Source organism: Mustela erminea, chromosome 1, assembly GCF_009829155.1.
Source record: "Mustela erminea isolate mMusErm1 chromosome 1, mMusErm1.Pri, whole genome shotgun sequence".
Classification (NCBI taxonomy): Eukaryota; Metazoa; Chordata; class Mammalia; order Carnivora; family Mustelidae; genus Mustela; species Mustela erminea.
The window spans coordinates 103,570,746-103,586,717 of NC_045614.1; the positions used below are offsets into that span (position 1 = coordinate 103,570,746).

General features: G+C 32.7%; 1 protein-coding gene across 19 annotated transcripts in view; it reads right to left on the minus strand.

Annotated features, from left to right (window-relative positions):
• The window catches only part of DLG1 (discs large MAGUK scaffold protein 1), a 255,691-nt gene that overhangs the window by 13,916 nt on the left and 225,803 nt on the right, over positions 1 to 15,972 (minus strand). For 7 of the 19 annotated variants that reach the window (XM_032337041.1, XM_032337090.1, XM_032337051.1 and 4 more), the window contains 5 exons: positions 9,545 to 9,586; positions 8,789 to 8,824; positions 7,191 to 7,241; positions 6,289 to 6,390; positions 5,649 to 5,821 (listed from right to left, as the gene is read on the minus strand). In XM_032337041.1, the coding sequence (XP_032192932.1) occupies positions 5,649 to 5,821; positions 6,289 to 6,390; positions 7,191 to 7,241; positions 8,789 to 8,824; positions 9,545 to 9,586 (404 nt within the window). Of the gene's footprint in view, positions 1 to 5,648; positions 5,822 to 6,288; positions 6,391 to 7,190; positions 7,242 to 8,788; positions 8,825 to 9,544; positions 9,587 to 15,779; positions 15,814 to 15,972 lie in introns of all 19 variants that reach the window. The other 12 variants (XM_032337079.1, XM_032337109.1, XM_032337144.1 and 9 more) reach the window with 3 other exon arrangements.

Here is a 15,972-nt window from a genome sequence, read left to right on the forward strand (position 1 = left end):
GATCCCAGGACTCTGAGATCATGACCTGAGCCGAAGGCAGCGGCTTAACCCACTGAGCCACCCAGGAGCCCCTTGCTCTAGTTTTTAAAAGTATCTTTCATTTTATAATAGTCTTTAGTTTTATAATGAATTTATAATTTATTTTACAAAATAAATTTTATCAATATTGTGATAGATTTTATATGATTCCCCAGGTATACTATTATCTGAGAATACAGACAGTTTTACTTTTCCCCCTCAATTTTTATGCATGTAATTGGTTTCTCTTAACAGCACTAATGCCTCAAGTACAATGAATAACTTGAGTACAATGTTGAATAGCAGTAGAGATAATGGACATCCTTGCTTTGTTTCTCAATAATGGAACTGCCTTGTATTTTGCCTCATATTTCCCCTATTAAGGATTTTAAATTAAGAATATCTGTCTATTCATTCATCCATTTTCATCTCTCTCATTTTTCCTTTTTATTTATTTTTTAAAAAAGATTTTATTTTTTTATTTGACAGACAGACATCACAAGTAGGCAGAGAGGGGGAAGCAGGCTCCCTGCTGAGTGGAGAGTCTGATGCAGGGCTTGATTCCAGGACCCTGAGATTGTGACCTGAGTTGAGTGAAGACAAGAGGCTCAACCCATTGATCTATCCAGGTGCTCCTTCTTTTTCCTTTTTAAAATGTAACACCAATCTCCGGATTTTCGAGTCCCTCCGCCCCCAAGGAAAGGTATTCTACCAAAAGCTTTTTAGGCATCTATGGATATATGATTTTTTCCTTTAGATTTGTGGAAGATTATATTAATTAATTTTCTAACTTTGAAATGACCTTAAATTCCTTTAGTCCCATTTGGTCACAGTGTATTACTTTTGCAATGTGGTACTGGATTCTGTTTACTAAAAATATTTAACATTTTTGCATTAATATTTGTGATATTGGTCTGTGATTTTTCTTGTCTCCAGCACACTTAGATATCAAAAAAAGAATGCTCCTGAGCAGATTATAGGGCTTTAGAACAATCTAACCTTTGAGATTTGGCAGAATTCCCCTGAGAAGCCATCTGAGTCTGGTGTTCTTTGTCAGGTAGTTCCTTGATAATTTGCTCTATTTCTTCTAAAGAAATCGTTCCCTTTCTAATAGGTCAATTTTGGTAAACTACATTTTTCTAAAAAATTATCCATCACAAACACGTTTTAAAATTTGTTTATATAGACATACACAAATAGTCTTTTATGATTGGTATGACATGGTATGTCCCCTTGACATTTCTGTTTCTATTATTTATTATTTTTCCTTTTTTTAAAAAAATTAGGTTTGGGGCGCCTAGATGGCTCAGTGGATTAAGCCACTGCCTTCTGCTCAGGTCAAGATCTCAGGGTCCTGGGATTAAGCCCTGCGTCCAGCTCTCTGCTTGGCGGGGAGCCTGCTTCCCCCTTTCTCTCTGCCTGCTGCTCTGCCTACTTGTGATCTGTCAAATAAAATATTTTTTAAAAAATTAAAAAAAATTAGATTAGCTCACGGTTTGTCTATTGTATTAACCTTTTCTAGATCTTCTATTTTCTAGCTTAAATTCTTTAAAAAACAGTTTATGAATTATTTTTAGTCTAAAAAATATATGTGAGTTGACCAAACATTTAAATAGTTCAGCAAGGGGGCGCCTGGGTGGCTCAGTGGGTTGAGCCGCTGCCTTCGGCTCAGGTCATGATCTCAGGGACCTGGGATCGAGTCCCGCATCAGGCTCTCTGCTCAGCAGGGAGCCTGCTTCCTCCACTCTCTCTCTGCCTGCCTCTCTGCCTACTTGTGATCTCTGTCAAATAAATAAATAAAATCTTAAAAAAAAATAGCTCAGCAAGGATGGATTGTCAGTTTTTATTTTAAACAGCTTAAGGTGTAACTGACATACAATAAAATGTAGGTGTTTAAAGTACACCATTAAAAAATTTTTTTAAAAATATTTTATTTATTTATTTGGGAGACAGAGAGAGAGGACAAGCATAGGGGGTGAGGGGCAGAGGGAGAAGCAGGCTCCCCACTGAGCAGGGAGCCCCAGATCATGAGCTGAAGGCAGATGCTTAACCAAATGAGCCATCCAGGCACCCCTAAAATACAGTTTGTTTTGACATGTGTATACACCCTGAAATCATCACAAAAATCAAGATAATAAACGTATTAGTCACCCTCAAAAATTTCCTCATGCCTCTTTGAAACTTCTCCCTCTTGTCCTTTCCCAATCCACTACTGGTCTTCTGTGATTATAGATAGTGTTGTATGGACATATGCTTTCTTTTTTCTTGGGTAAATGTCCAGAAATGGATCATATGCTAGGCAACTGTTTTTTCTTAAATCTCATTAATTCATTCAGGGAATGCTGGCACACGAGGGGCGGGGCAGGTAGGGGAGAGGGAGAGGAAACAGAATCTTAAGCAGGGTCCCCCACACCCAGTGTGTCTGATGCAAGGCTCCGTCTCATAACTCTGAGATCACGACCCCAGCCAAAATGAAGATGTGGATAAGTAACTGACAGAGCCAACCAGGCATCCTCAAACTGTTTTTCAAAGTGGTTGTATATAAAATGTTATATTTTCCCCTAGTGGAGTATGAGAGTTCCTTTTGCTCCATATCTCTGTCAAAACTTAGTAATGGTCAGTTAAAATAATTTAGCCATTCTAACAGGTGTGTAATAGGAACTCATTATGGTTTCAATTTGCATTTTCCTAATGACTGATTATCTTTTTATGTGTTTACTGGTCATCTTCTTTAGAGAGATGTCTTTTTAAATACTTTGCCCATTTTTAAATTGGGATGTCTTTATTATATTATAAGACTTCTTTATATATTCTGAATACAAGTTTTTCATGAGATACATAATTTGAAAATATTTTCTCCTAGTATATGGCCTTTTTTATTCTGTTAAGAGGTTTTTTCCAAGGGCAGAGTTTTAATAATTTCAATGAAATCCAATTTGTCATCATTCTTTCTTTTATGGACTGTGCTTTCAGTATACCATCTAAAAAATCTTTGCCAAACCCAAAGTCATGAAGATTTTTCTGTTTTCTTCTACAGTTTATAGTTTTAGGCTTTACATTTATGATCTATTTTTAGTTAATTTTTGTATATTATGTGAGGCATGGGTAGTTAATTGTTCTAGCACCATCTGTTGAAAAGACTATCCCCTCTCTTTTTTAAAAGATTCTATTTATTTGACAGAGCATGAGAGAGCACAAGCAGGGAGAGCAACAGAGGGAGAAGGAGAAACAGGCTTCCCTGCTAAGCAGGGAGCCTGATGCAGGGCTCGATCCCAGGATCCTGAGATCATGACCTGAGCCAAAGGCAGACACTTAACTGAGCCACCCAGTCTCCTTAAGACTATTCCTTTCTCCACTGAACTGCCTTTGAACTTTTGTCCAGTTTTGAACAGTTGTCCATATATATATGTGGGTCCATTTAAGGATTCTCTAGTATGTCCTGATGATCTACTTGTTTGTCTTCATGCTAGTACCATAGAATCTTGATTACTGTATTTTTCTAAGTCTCAAAAACAAGGTCTGTAAGTCCTTCATATCTTTGATTTTTTTCAAAGTTGTTTTGGCTATTCTAGATTTTCACATTTCCTATAAGCTTGAGAATTAGCATGCCATTTTCTATCAGGGTTGTACTAAGTCTGAAAGTTCAACTGACATCTAAATAATATTAAAGCTTAGAAAACCATGAATATGATGTATTTCTCCATTTATTTATGGCTTTAATTCTCTCAGCAATGCTTTGTTGTTCTTAGTGTACTGATCTGTAAATCTTTTGTGTTAGCTTTATCTCTTAAGTATTTAATATTTTTATGTAAATAATATAAATAACTTACATTATTTAATAAATTCATATTTTTGAAAAATACAGGTATTACAGAATTGATCATTTTAATATAAAATGTAATTGAATATAAATGTAAACATTTACATTATGTAAGTAATGTAAATAATGTTATGTAAATAATGTTTTTCAAAATTTCAGTTGTCTTTTGTGTAATAAATTACACTGTATCCTTCATTCTTGCTAAACTTAATAATTCTAGTAGTTTTTTGGGTAGAGTCTATCAGATTTTTTACATAACCATATCATCTGCAAATGAACACAATTTTACTTCTTCCTTTCCAATCTGAAAAACTGTTCTTACTTCCTTTGAACTTATGGCACTGGCTAGGACGTCTACTATAATTCTGAAAACAAGTGGTCTGGGTGTTGGATTTTGCTGAATGCTTTTCTTGAACTATGGAGATGATTGTATGATTTTCCTTTTTTAGTTTAAGATGGTGGGTTATGCTAACTGATTTTCTAATGTTTAAATTTACCTTGCACTTACGGCATAAACCCTACTTGGTCATGGCATATTATTATTATTTATTATTATTATTATTTTTAAAGATTTTATTTATTTATTTGACAGACAGAGATCACAAGCAGGTAGAGAGGCAGACAGAGAGAGAGAGAGAGAGAGAGGAGGAAGCAGGCTCCCCGCCGAGCAGAGAGCCCGATGTGGGACTCGATCCCAGGACCCTGAGATCATGACCTGAGCCGAAGGCAGAGGCTTAACCCTCTGAGCCACCCAGGTGCCCGGCATATTATCTTTTATCATACATTGTTAAGATTCATTTTGCTTAATTTTTGTTTAGAATTTCTGCATCTGTGTTCATGGGAAGCCTATAAATTTTTTTATAATGTGTTTTGAAGTTCTGAAACTTAGGTAATGTTGGACTTAGAATGAACTCGGAAGTATTCACTCTCTTTAAATTTTATGGTAGAAAATGGGTTTTAGTTCTTCCTTAAATGTTTGGTAAAATTTATTAGTAAAGCCATCTGTGTCTGGAGTGTGTGGTATTAAAATGTCAATGTGAACCAATCTCTTTAGTAGATACAGGACTAGTCAAATGATCTATTTCTTCTTATGCCACCCAGGTGCCCCTAATTTTACTTAATTTATTTAATTTTATTGATGAACACTGTTTTTTAATTATGCTAGATGTTGGAAAGCTATTGCTAAATACAAGGTCTATGTCTGGCAAATGTATAGCACCTTAAAATAACCTCCCTTAGGTTCACTTTACCATTTCTGTTCTCATTTTCTTTGTTGATCTTACCTATTTTTTTCTGGGGTAAGGCCAAAGGGAGAGGGAGAAAGAATGTTAAGCAGGCTCCATGCCCAGTGTGGAGCCTGATGTGAGGTTTGATTTCACAATCCTCAGATCATGACCTGAGTGGAAATCAAGAGTTGGATGCTTAACCAACTGAACCACCTAAGTACTCCAATCTACTTTACTTTGTATGCATTTTTCTAGGCCACCACAATTAAATATTCAGTTGAATAAATTTATAACATTATTTAAAATGATCAATTCTAAACATCTATCCTGTATTTTTTCAAAAATATGGATTAAAAGTTTCGATTAGATCATTCTTTTATATTATAAAGGCACATCTGATTAGAAACTATATTCTAGGATCACTTTGGTGCCTTCTTTTTTTTTTTTTTTTTTTTAAAGTTTTTATTTTTAAGTAATTTCTATATCTACCATAGGGTTCGAACTTACAACCCCAAGATCAGGAATTGTGTGCTTTATCGAATGAGTCAGCCAGGCACCTGAGCCAGATATCCGTGGGTGCTTACCTTTTCTGCTACTTCCCGCACAGACTGAACACTTGTTCCATACAGATGGTTGTTATACTGGCCAGCTTCAATAAATTTATGTTCTTGAATATCTTTTTCCATCTGCTCTCTTGAAGTCACAAAATGATAATCTCTTCCATCTACCTCGTAGTCTCGTTTTGGTCTAGTTGTATCTTTAATAAAAAATAACTTGAGGAAGTGTTTAGTATTAAACACAACAAATCCATTTTCTTTCTTTCTTTCTTTTTTAAGATTTTATTTATTTATTTGAGAGGAAGAGAATGAGAGAGAAAGAGAGAGCACAAAATGGGGAAAGTCTGAGGGAGAAACACACTCCCTGCCGAGCAGGGAGCCCAATGTGGGACTCAATCCCGGGACTCCAGGATCATGACCTGAGCCGAAGGCAGTCGCTTAACCAACTAAGCCACTCAGGTGCCAAACAAATCCAATTTCTGCTTCAGTGATTATCTCGTAAAGTTCAACACAACAGCAGTTAATTGAAATTTTAAAAAGGACAGTAATATGGAAGAGTAAGTGATAACACAGTATAAACCACTAAAAAATGGTAATGTGTACTTTTACCACACATGGTGACAAAATGTTAAGACCAATAATAAAGAATTTTTATGTGGTTACTCACGAGGAACACATGATCCAAATTTGTCAGGAAATTCTGAGATCAAGTCATCATTTATCCTGTCTTTCATAGGTCCCAATATGATCACTGGTCGAGTATAATTAACTATAAAGATAAACTGCATGTTAAAAGGCATAAACACTCAACAAACATCAGTGTTCTTCAGAGTAGAGAACAAAAATATCCTTAAAAATTACAAAAAATATAATTCTATACATTGCTAATATCACCTCACTGTAAATGAGAAAACACAACTTAGTGTTTTACTGATCCTTTTTGAAGTAGAAATTGTTAGGAAGGAGATCAAAGAAGGGCAAAAAAGAAACTGGGAAGAAGAGGTGATAAAATCACAGTTGTGATCTAGAAAGATGATCTAATAGAAGTGGATTACACCTTACAGTGGACTGTAACGGATCATGCTAGAAAAAGGGAGATTGACAGTAAGAACCAGAAAATGGTAGGAGGGATAAAAAGAAGGTTATAAATAAAGGAAGATAGGAGAGAAGGATAAATAGAGCCTAGAAACTGACTGGACAAGGGAGTTGAAAAACAGAGAGATCAAAGATGTTTCCAAAACTTTGAAAAAGGGTCAGTGAAGGACAGTGACATTATCATAAGCACAAGAAAGAAGCTGCTTAGGAAAAAAATAGCATTATAAAACAGTTAATATAAAATGACTAGATTTCAACATACTGTGAACTAAACCATGTTTCATAAAATGCATATGGCAAATTTCTTTATATATTCTTAACAGAAAAAAATGTATAGCAAAATTCTAATAAAACACTATTTTGTAAATTATCAAATTTGTAATAAAGCAAATTATCAAAATAAGTTAGATCTGTTTTCTAAACTAAGAAGTTTTTTTTTTAGAAGATTAAAAAATATCAATAGGCTTCACAAACCTTCTTGTTGATTCACTGGCTCATAAGATAAGACATATTCCTCTTGACCACCTATTAGTTAAAATACAGATGAGAAAATCTATTAAGATAACTAATGCTAATTTAATTCTTCAAACGTAACATATAAATTGCTAGGACTTTCCTCAGAAAATAGCAAAGATGTAGAAAAAGGGACTTTACAAATAACTTATGGCAAAATTAAGTTAAAAAATAGCAAATTATGAAGTCATAAAGTCTGATAAATGTAGAAACAAGATATAAATGTGTTATTTAATAAATACCTTTATGATATCCTGTGTTTTAAACTGTCATTAGATCTATTTAAAATCTTCATTTGTGATGTCATGTATGCAATACTAATTTTTTATTTAGAAGCTAAGAACTGTTAAATCTCTTAAAACTAATACTTGATTGAAAAGTTCTACATATGTGAGTATTTATGTAATTTACTGTTATTAAGAACATGCTTATGTTTTGGTCCCACCAGATGCAATATTTAACAGGATATATATACATTTTTATAATTACAACTATTTATTATAAAAATTTTTAATGTAAAGGTAAAACTATTGTCACTATTTCACTGATGAAAAAAATTCACTAACTGTTCTAATAAGTCATTTATTCAATTAAAAAATTACATTAAAATGAATTTAAAAAGCTTTAGATAAGGGTGCTCCCTTCTACTTGCTGGAATGGGATGTTGCACAATTCATAAATTGCTTAATAAAGCCAATTAGAGCTTCAAAAAAAAAAAGGCTTTGGATAAAACGAAATCCTTCTCTTCTCTCTCCAACTATGAATCAGATAGATAGCAAATGAAATAAAATATATTTTGTTTTTAATTTTTAATTATTTGAAAGCACTTTAGAAGTTAAATCCTCGCAGATTAAATTAAAAGTTTAGAGCTTAAGAATGTTGTCAATAAAAAACTATACAAATTGTATCTTGACTCAGCAAAAGGAATGGAAAGAGTTAAAAATTCTAGTTCTTAACACACACACACACACACACGTATAGAAAACAAATTTGGAAGGACTGTTACTTCAAGTGGTTCCATGAAAACAAACAATGTCGGATAACATATTTGAGGATTTTCTCCTTGATTATCATGATTCTATAACAAGTTCTTCACTAAATTTGGCACTGGTTTTATAGCACAAGTATGCAGCTATGATCTTTTAAATTCACATATTGGCTTTAAAAGTGTATTTCACTGTTTTATTATCATAATATATAAAATACATACTTAAAAGCCACCTTAAAAATACTGTATGTAAAACAGGGTTTACATATTAGCAAAAACATGCAAGTCAAATGTTCCACACCTAACAATTCATGCAAATGGTGCGACAGACAGTATATACTTTCATTACCTCTTTTTTCTTTTTCCAAGACTAGAAAGTTACTCAACTACTCTATGGTGAGTTCTGATTATATGATAATAAAACATTAATAAGAAATCACATTCCCACACCAAAAAAAAAAAAAGACAATTATGTAACTATTATGAAAAAGATAACAACCAATCGAATGAGGGTTAAAAGTATATATTGTCAACATGAAAAATATCAGAGACTGATATTAACAGGATGGACCTTTTGAGCAGCCATACTCATCTGTAATCAAGATTACTTTCATATTAGACAGCAGTAAAAAAAAAAAAAAGTTAGAAAAGCAATTTTAATTTTTAAGGTACCACAACTGATAATATTCATGTACTTCCCTCTCCCATGCCCAAATCTCTTAAAAAACTCCAGATGCTTGTATAGTTCACTTAACAATACAATAGCAAAAATGTAACATAAGGATACCAAAAAAGAAATCAGTATTATTGTTTGAGCAACTGTTGAATAATATTTCCTTCTTCGTTTAGGTTCACCAGAAGCTGGTAGTAAACATTAACTTGATCTAGATAATTATTGGTAACAAAGAATAAAAAAGGAAATAAAGCTAACTATAAGTTAGCATTACTGAAAAATACTTAAATGCTCATACTAAAAGAGATTTACTAAAGAAAATGGTAAAATATAGATTTACCCCTCATTTAACCAGGTATTTTCTTGTAAAAGATACACACACACACACACACACACACACACACACACACAATGTACACAAGTAGCACTGTGTGTAAAAAGGATTTTAGAGTTTTATTAAAAATTGGGAACTCTGTTAACATTTATACATAGTATGACTTTATTTTTCAAGTACAGAATTTTATTTGGCTCTCTCTGATTTTAAAATATTAAGCAACTGATGTTCAGTATTCCGAATATATCACTAAGACAAAAAAACTCCCAAAGTATACATATTACTTGTGATTACAAAAGAACAAGTATTGAAACACTTACGGTAACTACTTTCACTATCGCTGGCATTAGAAGTTATATGCTCTGAAATTGCAGGACAATGGAAAAAATAAAGAAAACACAGTGTCATGAGTTTAAAGAAGCAAATTATCAAAATAAACACAAGGCGACATTACAAAATGTTGAGGTATAGATCACACATACTCAAAAAGAATTTTTAAAAAAGCATTCTTGATTTTCTTTGAAAAGTTTATTTTCCCCCAAATAAATATGAATTAGGAAGGAAAGAAACTGTAATTAAGGACAATGCTCCATTTTTGTACAACACAGTTTATGAACAAAATCTATGACAAATAATCAAGTAGAAAAAAGTGATCCTTAATTAGTCCAAATGTAGACAAAGAACCCAAAAAGAGAAAATGCAGTTGGCACCATTTAATTTAATTTTTTGACACAGTAATGACTAACAAAAGACACAAGTTATATTTGAACAAAGAGATGCCCATTTTAATGAAGGGATTATCTTAAAAAAATAAATGATCTTGCTTTTAGTTCAGCTTCTTTCTTGTTCCTGAAGAGGAATGAAAATCCAGGTTTCTGTGATCATACAGACAAAATATCTTAGATGTCATAGATTCATATGCGCCAAAATAAGTCAAATGGAAGGGAATTCTAGAAGGTGGGACTGTATTTTAAAATAGACTAGTACTGAGTAGTTCTGAGAAACTCTGTTTTGATAAAACTGACAATGGCTGTTCTGCTTTTTGCAAAACAAAAAAAGATAAAGCAAATATATCTACTTGCAAATTGCCTGGTCTCCCCTTGAAAATGACTCCATTTCACAACTTGTTGGGTAAACACCAGGTACTCTCCCCATGTAAACATAATCTTGAATGTTTTCTCAATAATTATCTCTGGAGAGTTAAAAAAAAATTATAAAAACTAAAAAACAAAATTTTCCACAGTAGAAAGAGAAATCTAAATTTCTCTTTCTTTAAGGGATAAGAGAACAGCTTGAGGAGAAATATCTGCTGTACCATGCCACCCACAGAATCTCCTAAAATCAAGATGTACTACTGTAGAGTTCTGAGAATGGCAGAATGTAAGATTTCAAATGAAGATAATAGTTCTTGAATTGCTGTCATAGTGAAAAATAAGTCTGTTATTCTAACCTGCAAAAACAAGATATAATTTTTTTTTCCTTTTTAAATATTGCAGGACAGTTGACATACAATGTTGTATTAGTTTCAGGTGCAAAGACAGAACTTTCTTAACTATGATTATAAATATTTTAAATATAGCAGGGACATTAAAAATTATAAAAGACTGAATCATATATGACAAGCACATATAAAATGTTCTAAAAAAGTTTATATTTAAAAATTTCTTCCCATGTTACCCATGTACTTCGAAACAATCTTTTTAAATTGTTGCATCCATAGTCTATTGAACTGATAAATCATAATTTACCTTACTACTTATTACCTAGACTTTTAGTTTGCTTTAAATTGTTTTCCACCAACATCAGTAATTAGGAATGTTTTCATTTATACAACTTGCCTTATTTCCTTAAAATTCATTCCTGAAAGTAGGAATGACACATTAAAAAAAATTCCTAAAATTTATATTAGGATTAGTAGTGTACTTTACAATCTCTAATACATAAAGGAGAGTAACATTAGTTGCTGCAATGGAGTGAGTGAAGGAGGAAAGTAAGTGGGAGTATAGAAGAGACAAAATTAACCATGAGTTGACAATTACAGAAGTTGGGTAAATGAATACTTGCAGGGTTTTACTATTCTTCTACTATTGAGTATATTTGGCATGTTATACAGTAAAAAGTTAAAGCTACTACAAATCTCTTTTGTCTTTTCTGGGGATTTCTCCTAATCTTGAGTTCTCTAAGATTACCTATAGTTGTTATGTGATCAATTCTTCAAGTTCTTTCAGGTATCCTTTTACCTAACTCTACTGGAAAATCTTGCTATTCAAAGCTTGGCTCTTGGATAGCATTGTCACCACTGCTGGGAGTTTATTAGAGAGGTAAAATGCTTTCTTCTTGATATTTAAAAATGTATTTTTAAGAAACTTAATCAAAAAAGGTATTAAAAAATCCAGTAAACATATAAGAAGGTGTTCTAATTTTTTCCTGTAATTACTTATCAGGGAAATGCAAAATAAAGCTACAACAGGTATCTCTACCATCCACCTGAATGGCTATAATGGAAACAAACAAAGAAACAAACAAAAAAACAAAACCAAAAACAGATATGCCAAACACAGACAAGGTAAGGGGCAACTGGAACTCACATACTACTGGGGTTGGGGAAATTGGTACAACCACTATGGAAAACTATTTGGCAGCCACTACGAAAGCTCAACAAATATATGTATGTATGACCTAGCAATTCCTTTCCCCAGTATTTCCCCAACATGATGACATATATATGTTGACCAAAGGACATGTGCAAGCCTGTTCAAACCAACAGTATTCAAAATTGCCCTAAATATATGTTTATTTACAAGTCTGAGATAATATAGTTTCATATTCGTTTTTTCTCATTTATATTATGAGCATTTTCCCATGTCATGTTTTAATATGATTTTCAATGGTTATATATTACAAAATACAGATAAATCATACTTCATTAACCACTTCCCAAATATAAAGGTTTCATATTTTAGGATGGTTTCATATTTTTTTGACTGTAATTTCTCAATAAAATTAAACTTACTGGTATATAAACCTTTATCTCTATCTCTGATTACATACTTAGGATAATTCCTTGAAGAGGAATTAGTAGGTCAAAAGATATATTTTTCCAGATATGCATAGTGGTTATATATTAAAACTAGTGATTCCATAAAACAATACCACTCGGTTCTGTGGTATTTAAAAGAAATTTAAAAGAAATATCTGTCAAGATGATGGGTAGAAACTATCATTTTGTTTACTGATTACTGGGGACATCAAGTATTTTCATACACTCATTTGTTATCTTTTGAGCATTCTTCTCATATCCTCCATTCAGTTATCAAATGAAGATTTGTCTGTTTCTTATTTAAGAATTCGTAGTGTAAAGGCATTATCCCCCTTTGACATACATGGTATATTCTTTGAGTTTTAATTTTGATTTTATGAAGTTTGATGACCACAGTCATTTCAAATCTCTAACCAAGTCTCCCCTTTCTCATCAAACATTTCTTCCTGAGAATGTATGAAATGACTTTTCTGTGCTTTCCCTCACTACTACCTATATATCACCAATCTCAAGCAATACTACTACTCTCATTCTTTACAAATAAGTCTGGTTTTGGCATCTAAGAGCTCTACACAACTTTGCTTCTCTAAGTCTTTGAGAAAGCTTCCCATTACATCTCTCTTTCTTATGTACCTAGGAGTTTTTGAGATGTTCTACAGAACGGAAAGCTACAAAAATTGTACTACAGCTACAAACCTCGCCTGAAACTATGTATCATGATTTCACTTTTGAGCACCTTACATAGCTCCTCCTGAACTTACTTTTTAAAAAGTCTCTGTTAAAGGAATCTTACATTTTTCCTTCTGACCTTTTTCAAAGTTGCCTTCTTAAGATATATAAGCTGTACACATCTCTATTTCTAGCTTTTCACAGCTATGATGATTTACTTGCATTCTCTCAGACTTCCATCATATTCTAGTTAGTTGTTAGTCAAAATAGGATTGGAAAGGCCAATTCTCATTGTTTCTTCTGCTCTCAACAGGGCAAATCAATGATTTATTTGGTTCTCTTTTTTGTAGAATCACTGAGTTCATGTGTATGAAAAGTGTTCTAGGTTATCACTTTTCTCTCTTTAATTAAAATACCCTATTTTTCACAGGTTATATGAAATTACATGTAGGTGTACATCTTTCTTGATATTCAGTGTTATTCCATTTCTTCATTGGATTTGTTTCTCTGCATTTATGCCTTTTCTTTTCAGTCCCTTCATGAGTCCTGTTTCAAAGGCTTGATGAATATGTACAGAAGTCTTATTTATTTCTTTATATTAAAATCTCAGGATTCTGCTTAGTTTATTTACTGTATTTGGAACTTCAGAATATGGATAACTGAGGCTACAAATAATGTTCCTGACCACCCTTTCCCTAGCCTTTTCTGTTACATAACAATTGGCACCTTGTCAATTGCTAGTCATATGTTTTATCCAAGTTTAGAATTCTTACTGATATTTTCCTATCTCCCTCAGTATTTTCCAAACAAAATCTTCTTGATTTGATCATGTTACTAGGTGAGTAAATTATCTTAGTTCCTATGAGATGAAGCACAAAAACTATCATTGAAGGGATCTTAAGTCTCTCTCCAGAAAATTAAATCCTTTTCTAAAGGACACTGTCTGGTAATCAGCTACTATTTTTCTCTTGTTTCTCTTCTCAAATCCCAATTGTCCAAATGAGAGATGGAAATAAGATATGGTCAAGGTGTAATTACCATCCATTATAACAGTATCAATATAGTAAACAAATTCATTTAGTTCCTTTACGATGAGTTTTCCACAGGTCTCTAATGATTTATAGCAGATAATAAAAAATCTGTGGGTCCTTATGCTGAATCATACCACCTTTAAAACACATCGTTCTCAAAATAAATTCTACAGCATTAAGAATCTATGTAAATATTTTCCAGTTTTAAAAATTTTCACCAAAGGTAAAAAAGATTAAAAAAGGGTGCCAATTTGGGTGCCAGCAAATTTGTGTCTTTTGCTGTATCTTAAAAAGGCATAGGCAAGATGTGTCTATATAGAAATAATTACATATAAAGTATACTGTCTTCAATCTAATACAAACCTTTAATCATTAAGGTTGAAATAAAAGTACCTATACTTTAGATTAAAATTCCAGTATAAAGTTAGCAGAAATCAAGGGAAAAAACCTTCTATGAAATATAATGTTTATTAATGTAGAGCTTAGAAAGTTAAAAGATACTGATCTCTAATTTTTTTTTTTTTTTAAGATTTTACTTATATATTTGACAGAGAGATAGCGAGAAAGGGAATACAAGTAGGGGGAGTGGGAGAGGGAGAAGCAGGCGTTCCACGGAGCAGGGAACCTGATGTGGGGCTCGCTTGATCTGAGACTTAGGATCATGACCTGAGCCAAAGGCAGATGCTTAACAACTGAGCCACCCAGGTGACCCTACTCTTTTTTTTTTTTTTTAAACATGCTGGGTGTGGAGCCCAATATGGGGCCTGAACTTACGACCCTGAGATCAAGACCACGCTGAGATCAACAGCTGGTTGCTTAAATGACTGAACCAACCCAAGTGCCCCCGTATTGGCTATATCCTTAATGACCAATGAATTACAAAAAGTAAGTTTTCAAAATGCTTAGTAATCCAAATAGAAATAACCATCCAGGAAAAAACTTTAGCTTAAGAGATTACTTCTATGAGTCACTGTCACCTAAAATAACTTAGTAATATTTGATAAACTTTCATATATAATTAATTTGAGAACACATAAATTTGAACTTTTGTTTGCTAAAAAAATGACTTGTTTCATCCATTCACTCTAACATTTACTGAATGACTCCTATATACCAGACTGTACCAAGTTTATATGAAAACTAAGTACTAGTTAGAAAATTAAGTAAAAACAACTCAAAACCACTGACAACATCTTGGTTAAAGGAAAAATAAAGGACAGTATTTCTCATAATTCTTTTAATAATTTACAACCTCCTTGGAAAAAGAGAGCTACAATTTCCATCCCCATATATCAACCGCTACTTGAACTTGAGGTCCACAATTCTTCTCTATTAACTTAAGACTCATTATATTCTACAGTTTCACATCATAGCAATGCTTTTCTAACATACAATCGAAGTGATTTTAACTTGTTTTAACAAAATAGCCTGGTGGACAGAAAACTGCAAGATTATTTTCTACATTCTAGTAATGAAAGTAGGTAGTATTATTTTAAAAAGCTTAAAAAAAGTCTTTTACTTAAAAAAAAAAAACCTAGCAAAAGTAACTGCCATAAAGATTACAAAAAGGAAAATGTAATTATGAGCAATTTTTTCAAATGACATGTGAAAAATGGAGCATCAGATAAACAAAAGATATGTATTATAGAAATAAAAATCCCAAGCACATTATTAACATGAAAAGTCTAAAAGCAATCTAAATCATATACCTCCTCATGCCAGAAAGGCACTACCATGAATCTCAAAATGTATCTGAAAAAGGTAGGTCTGTAGATGGAGGTTAAAAAATAACTTGGGAGTATTTTGATCACTTACTCAGGCCTTTTGATCCCATGTCGTCAGGGATCTCCTGTAGAGAGTAGTTCCCAGAGAGCAAGCAATAAAAAGATAATCAAAGAAAATAGTTGTCAGTAATGCATAAAATTGGTGCTACAATAAGAGACAGTTCCAAGACCATTACAGGTGCACATATTCTAGAGTGTTTTTGTAGATTTCTGAAAGTTTGAAA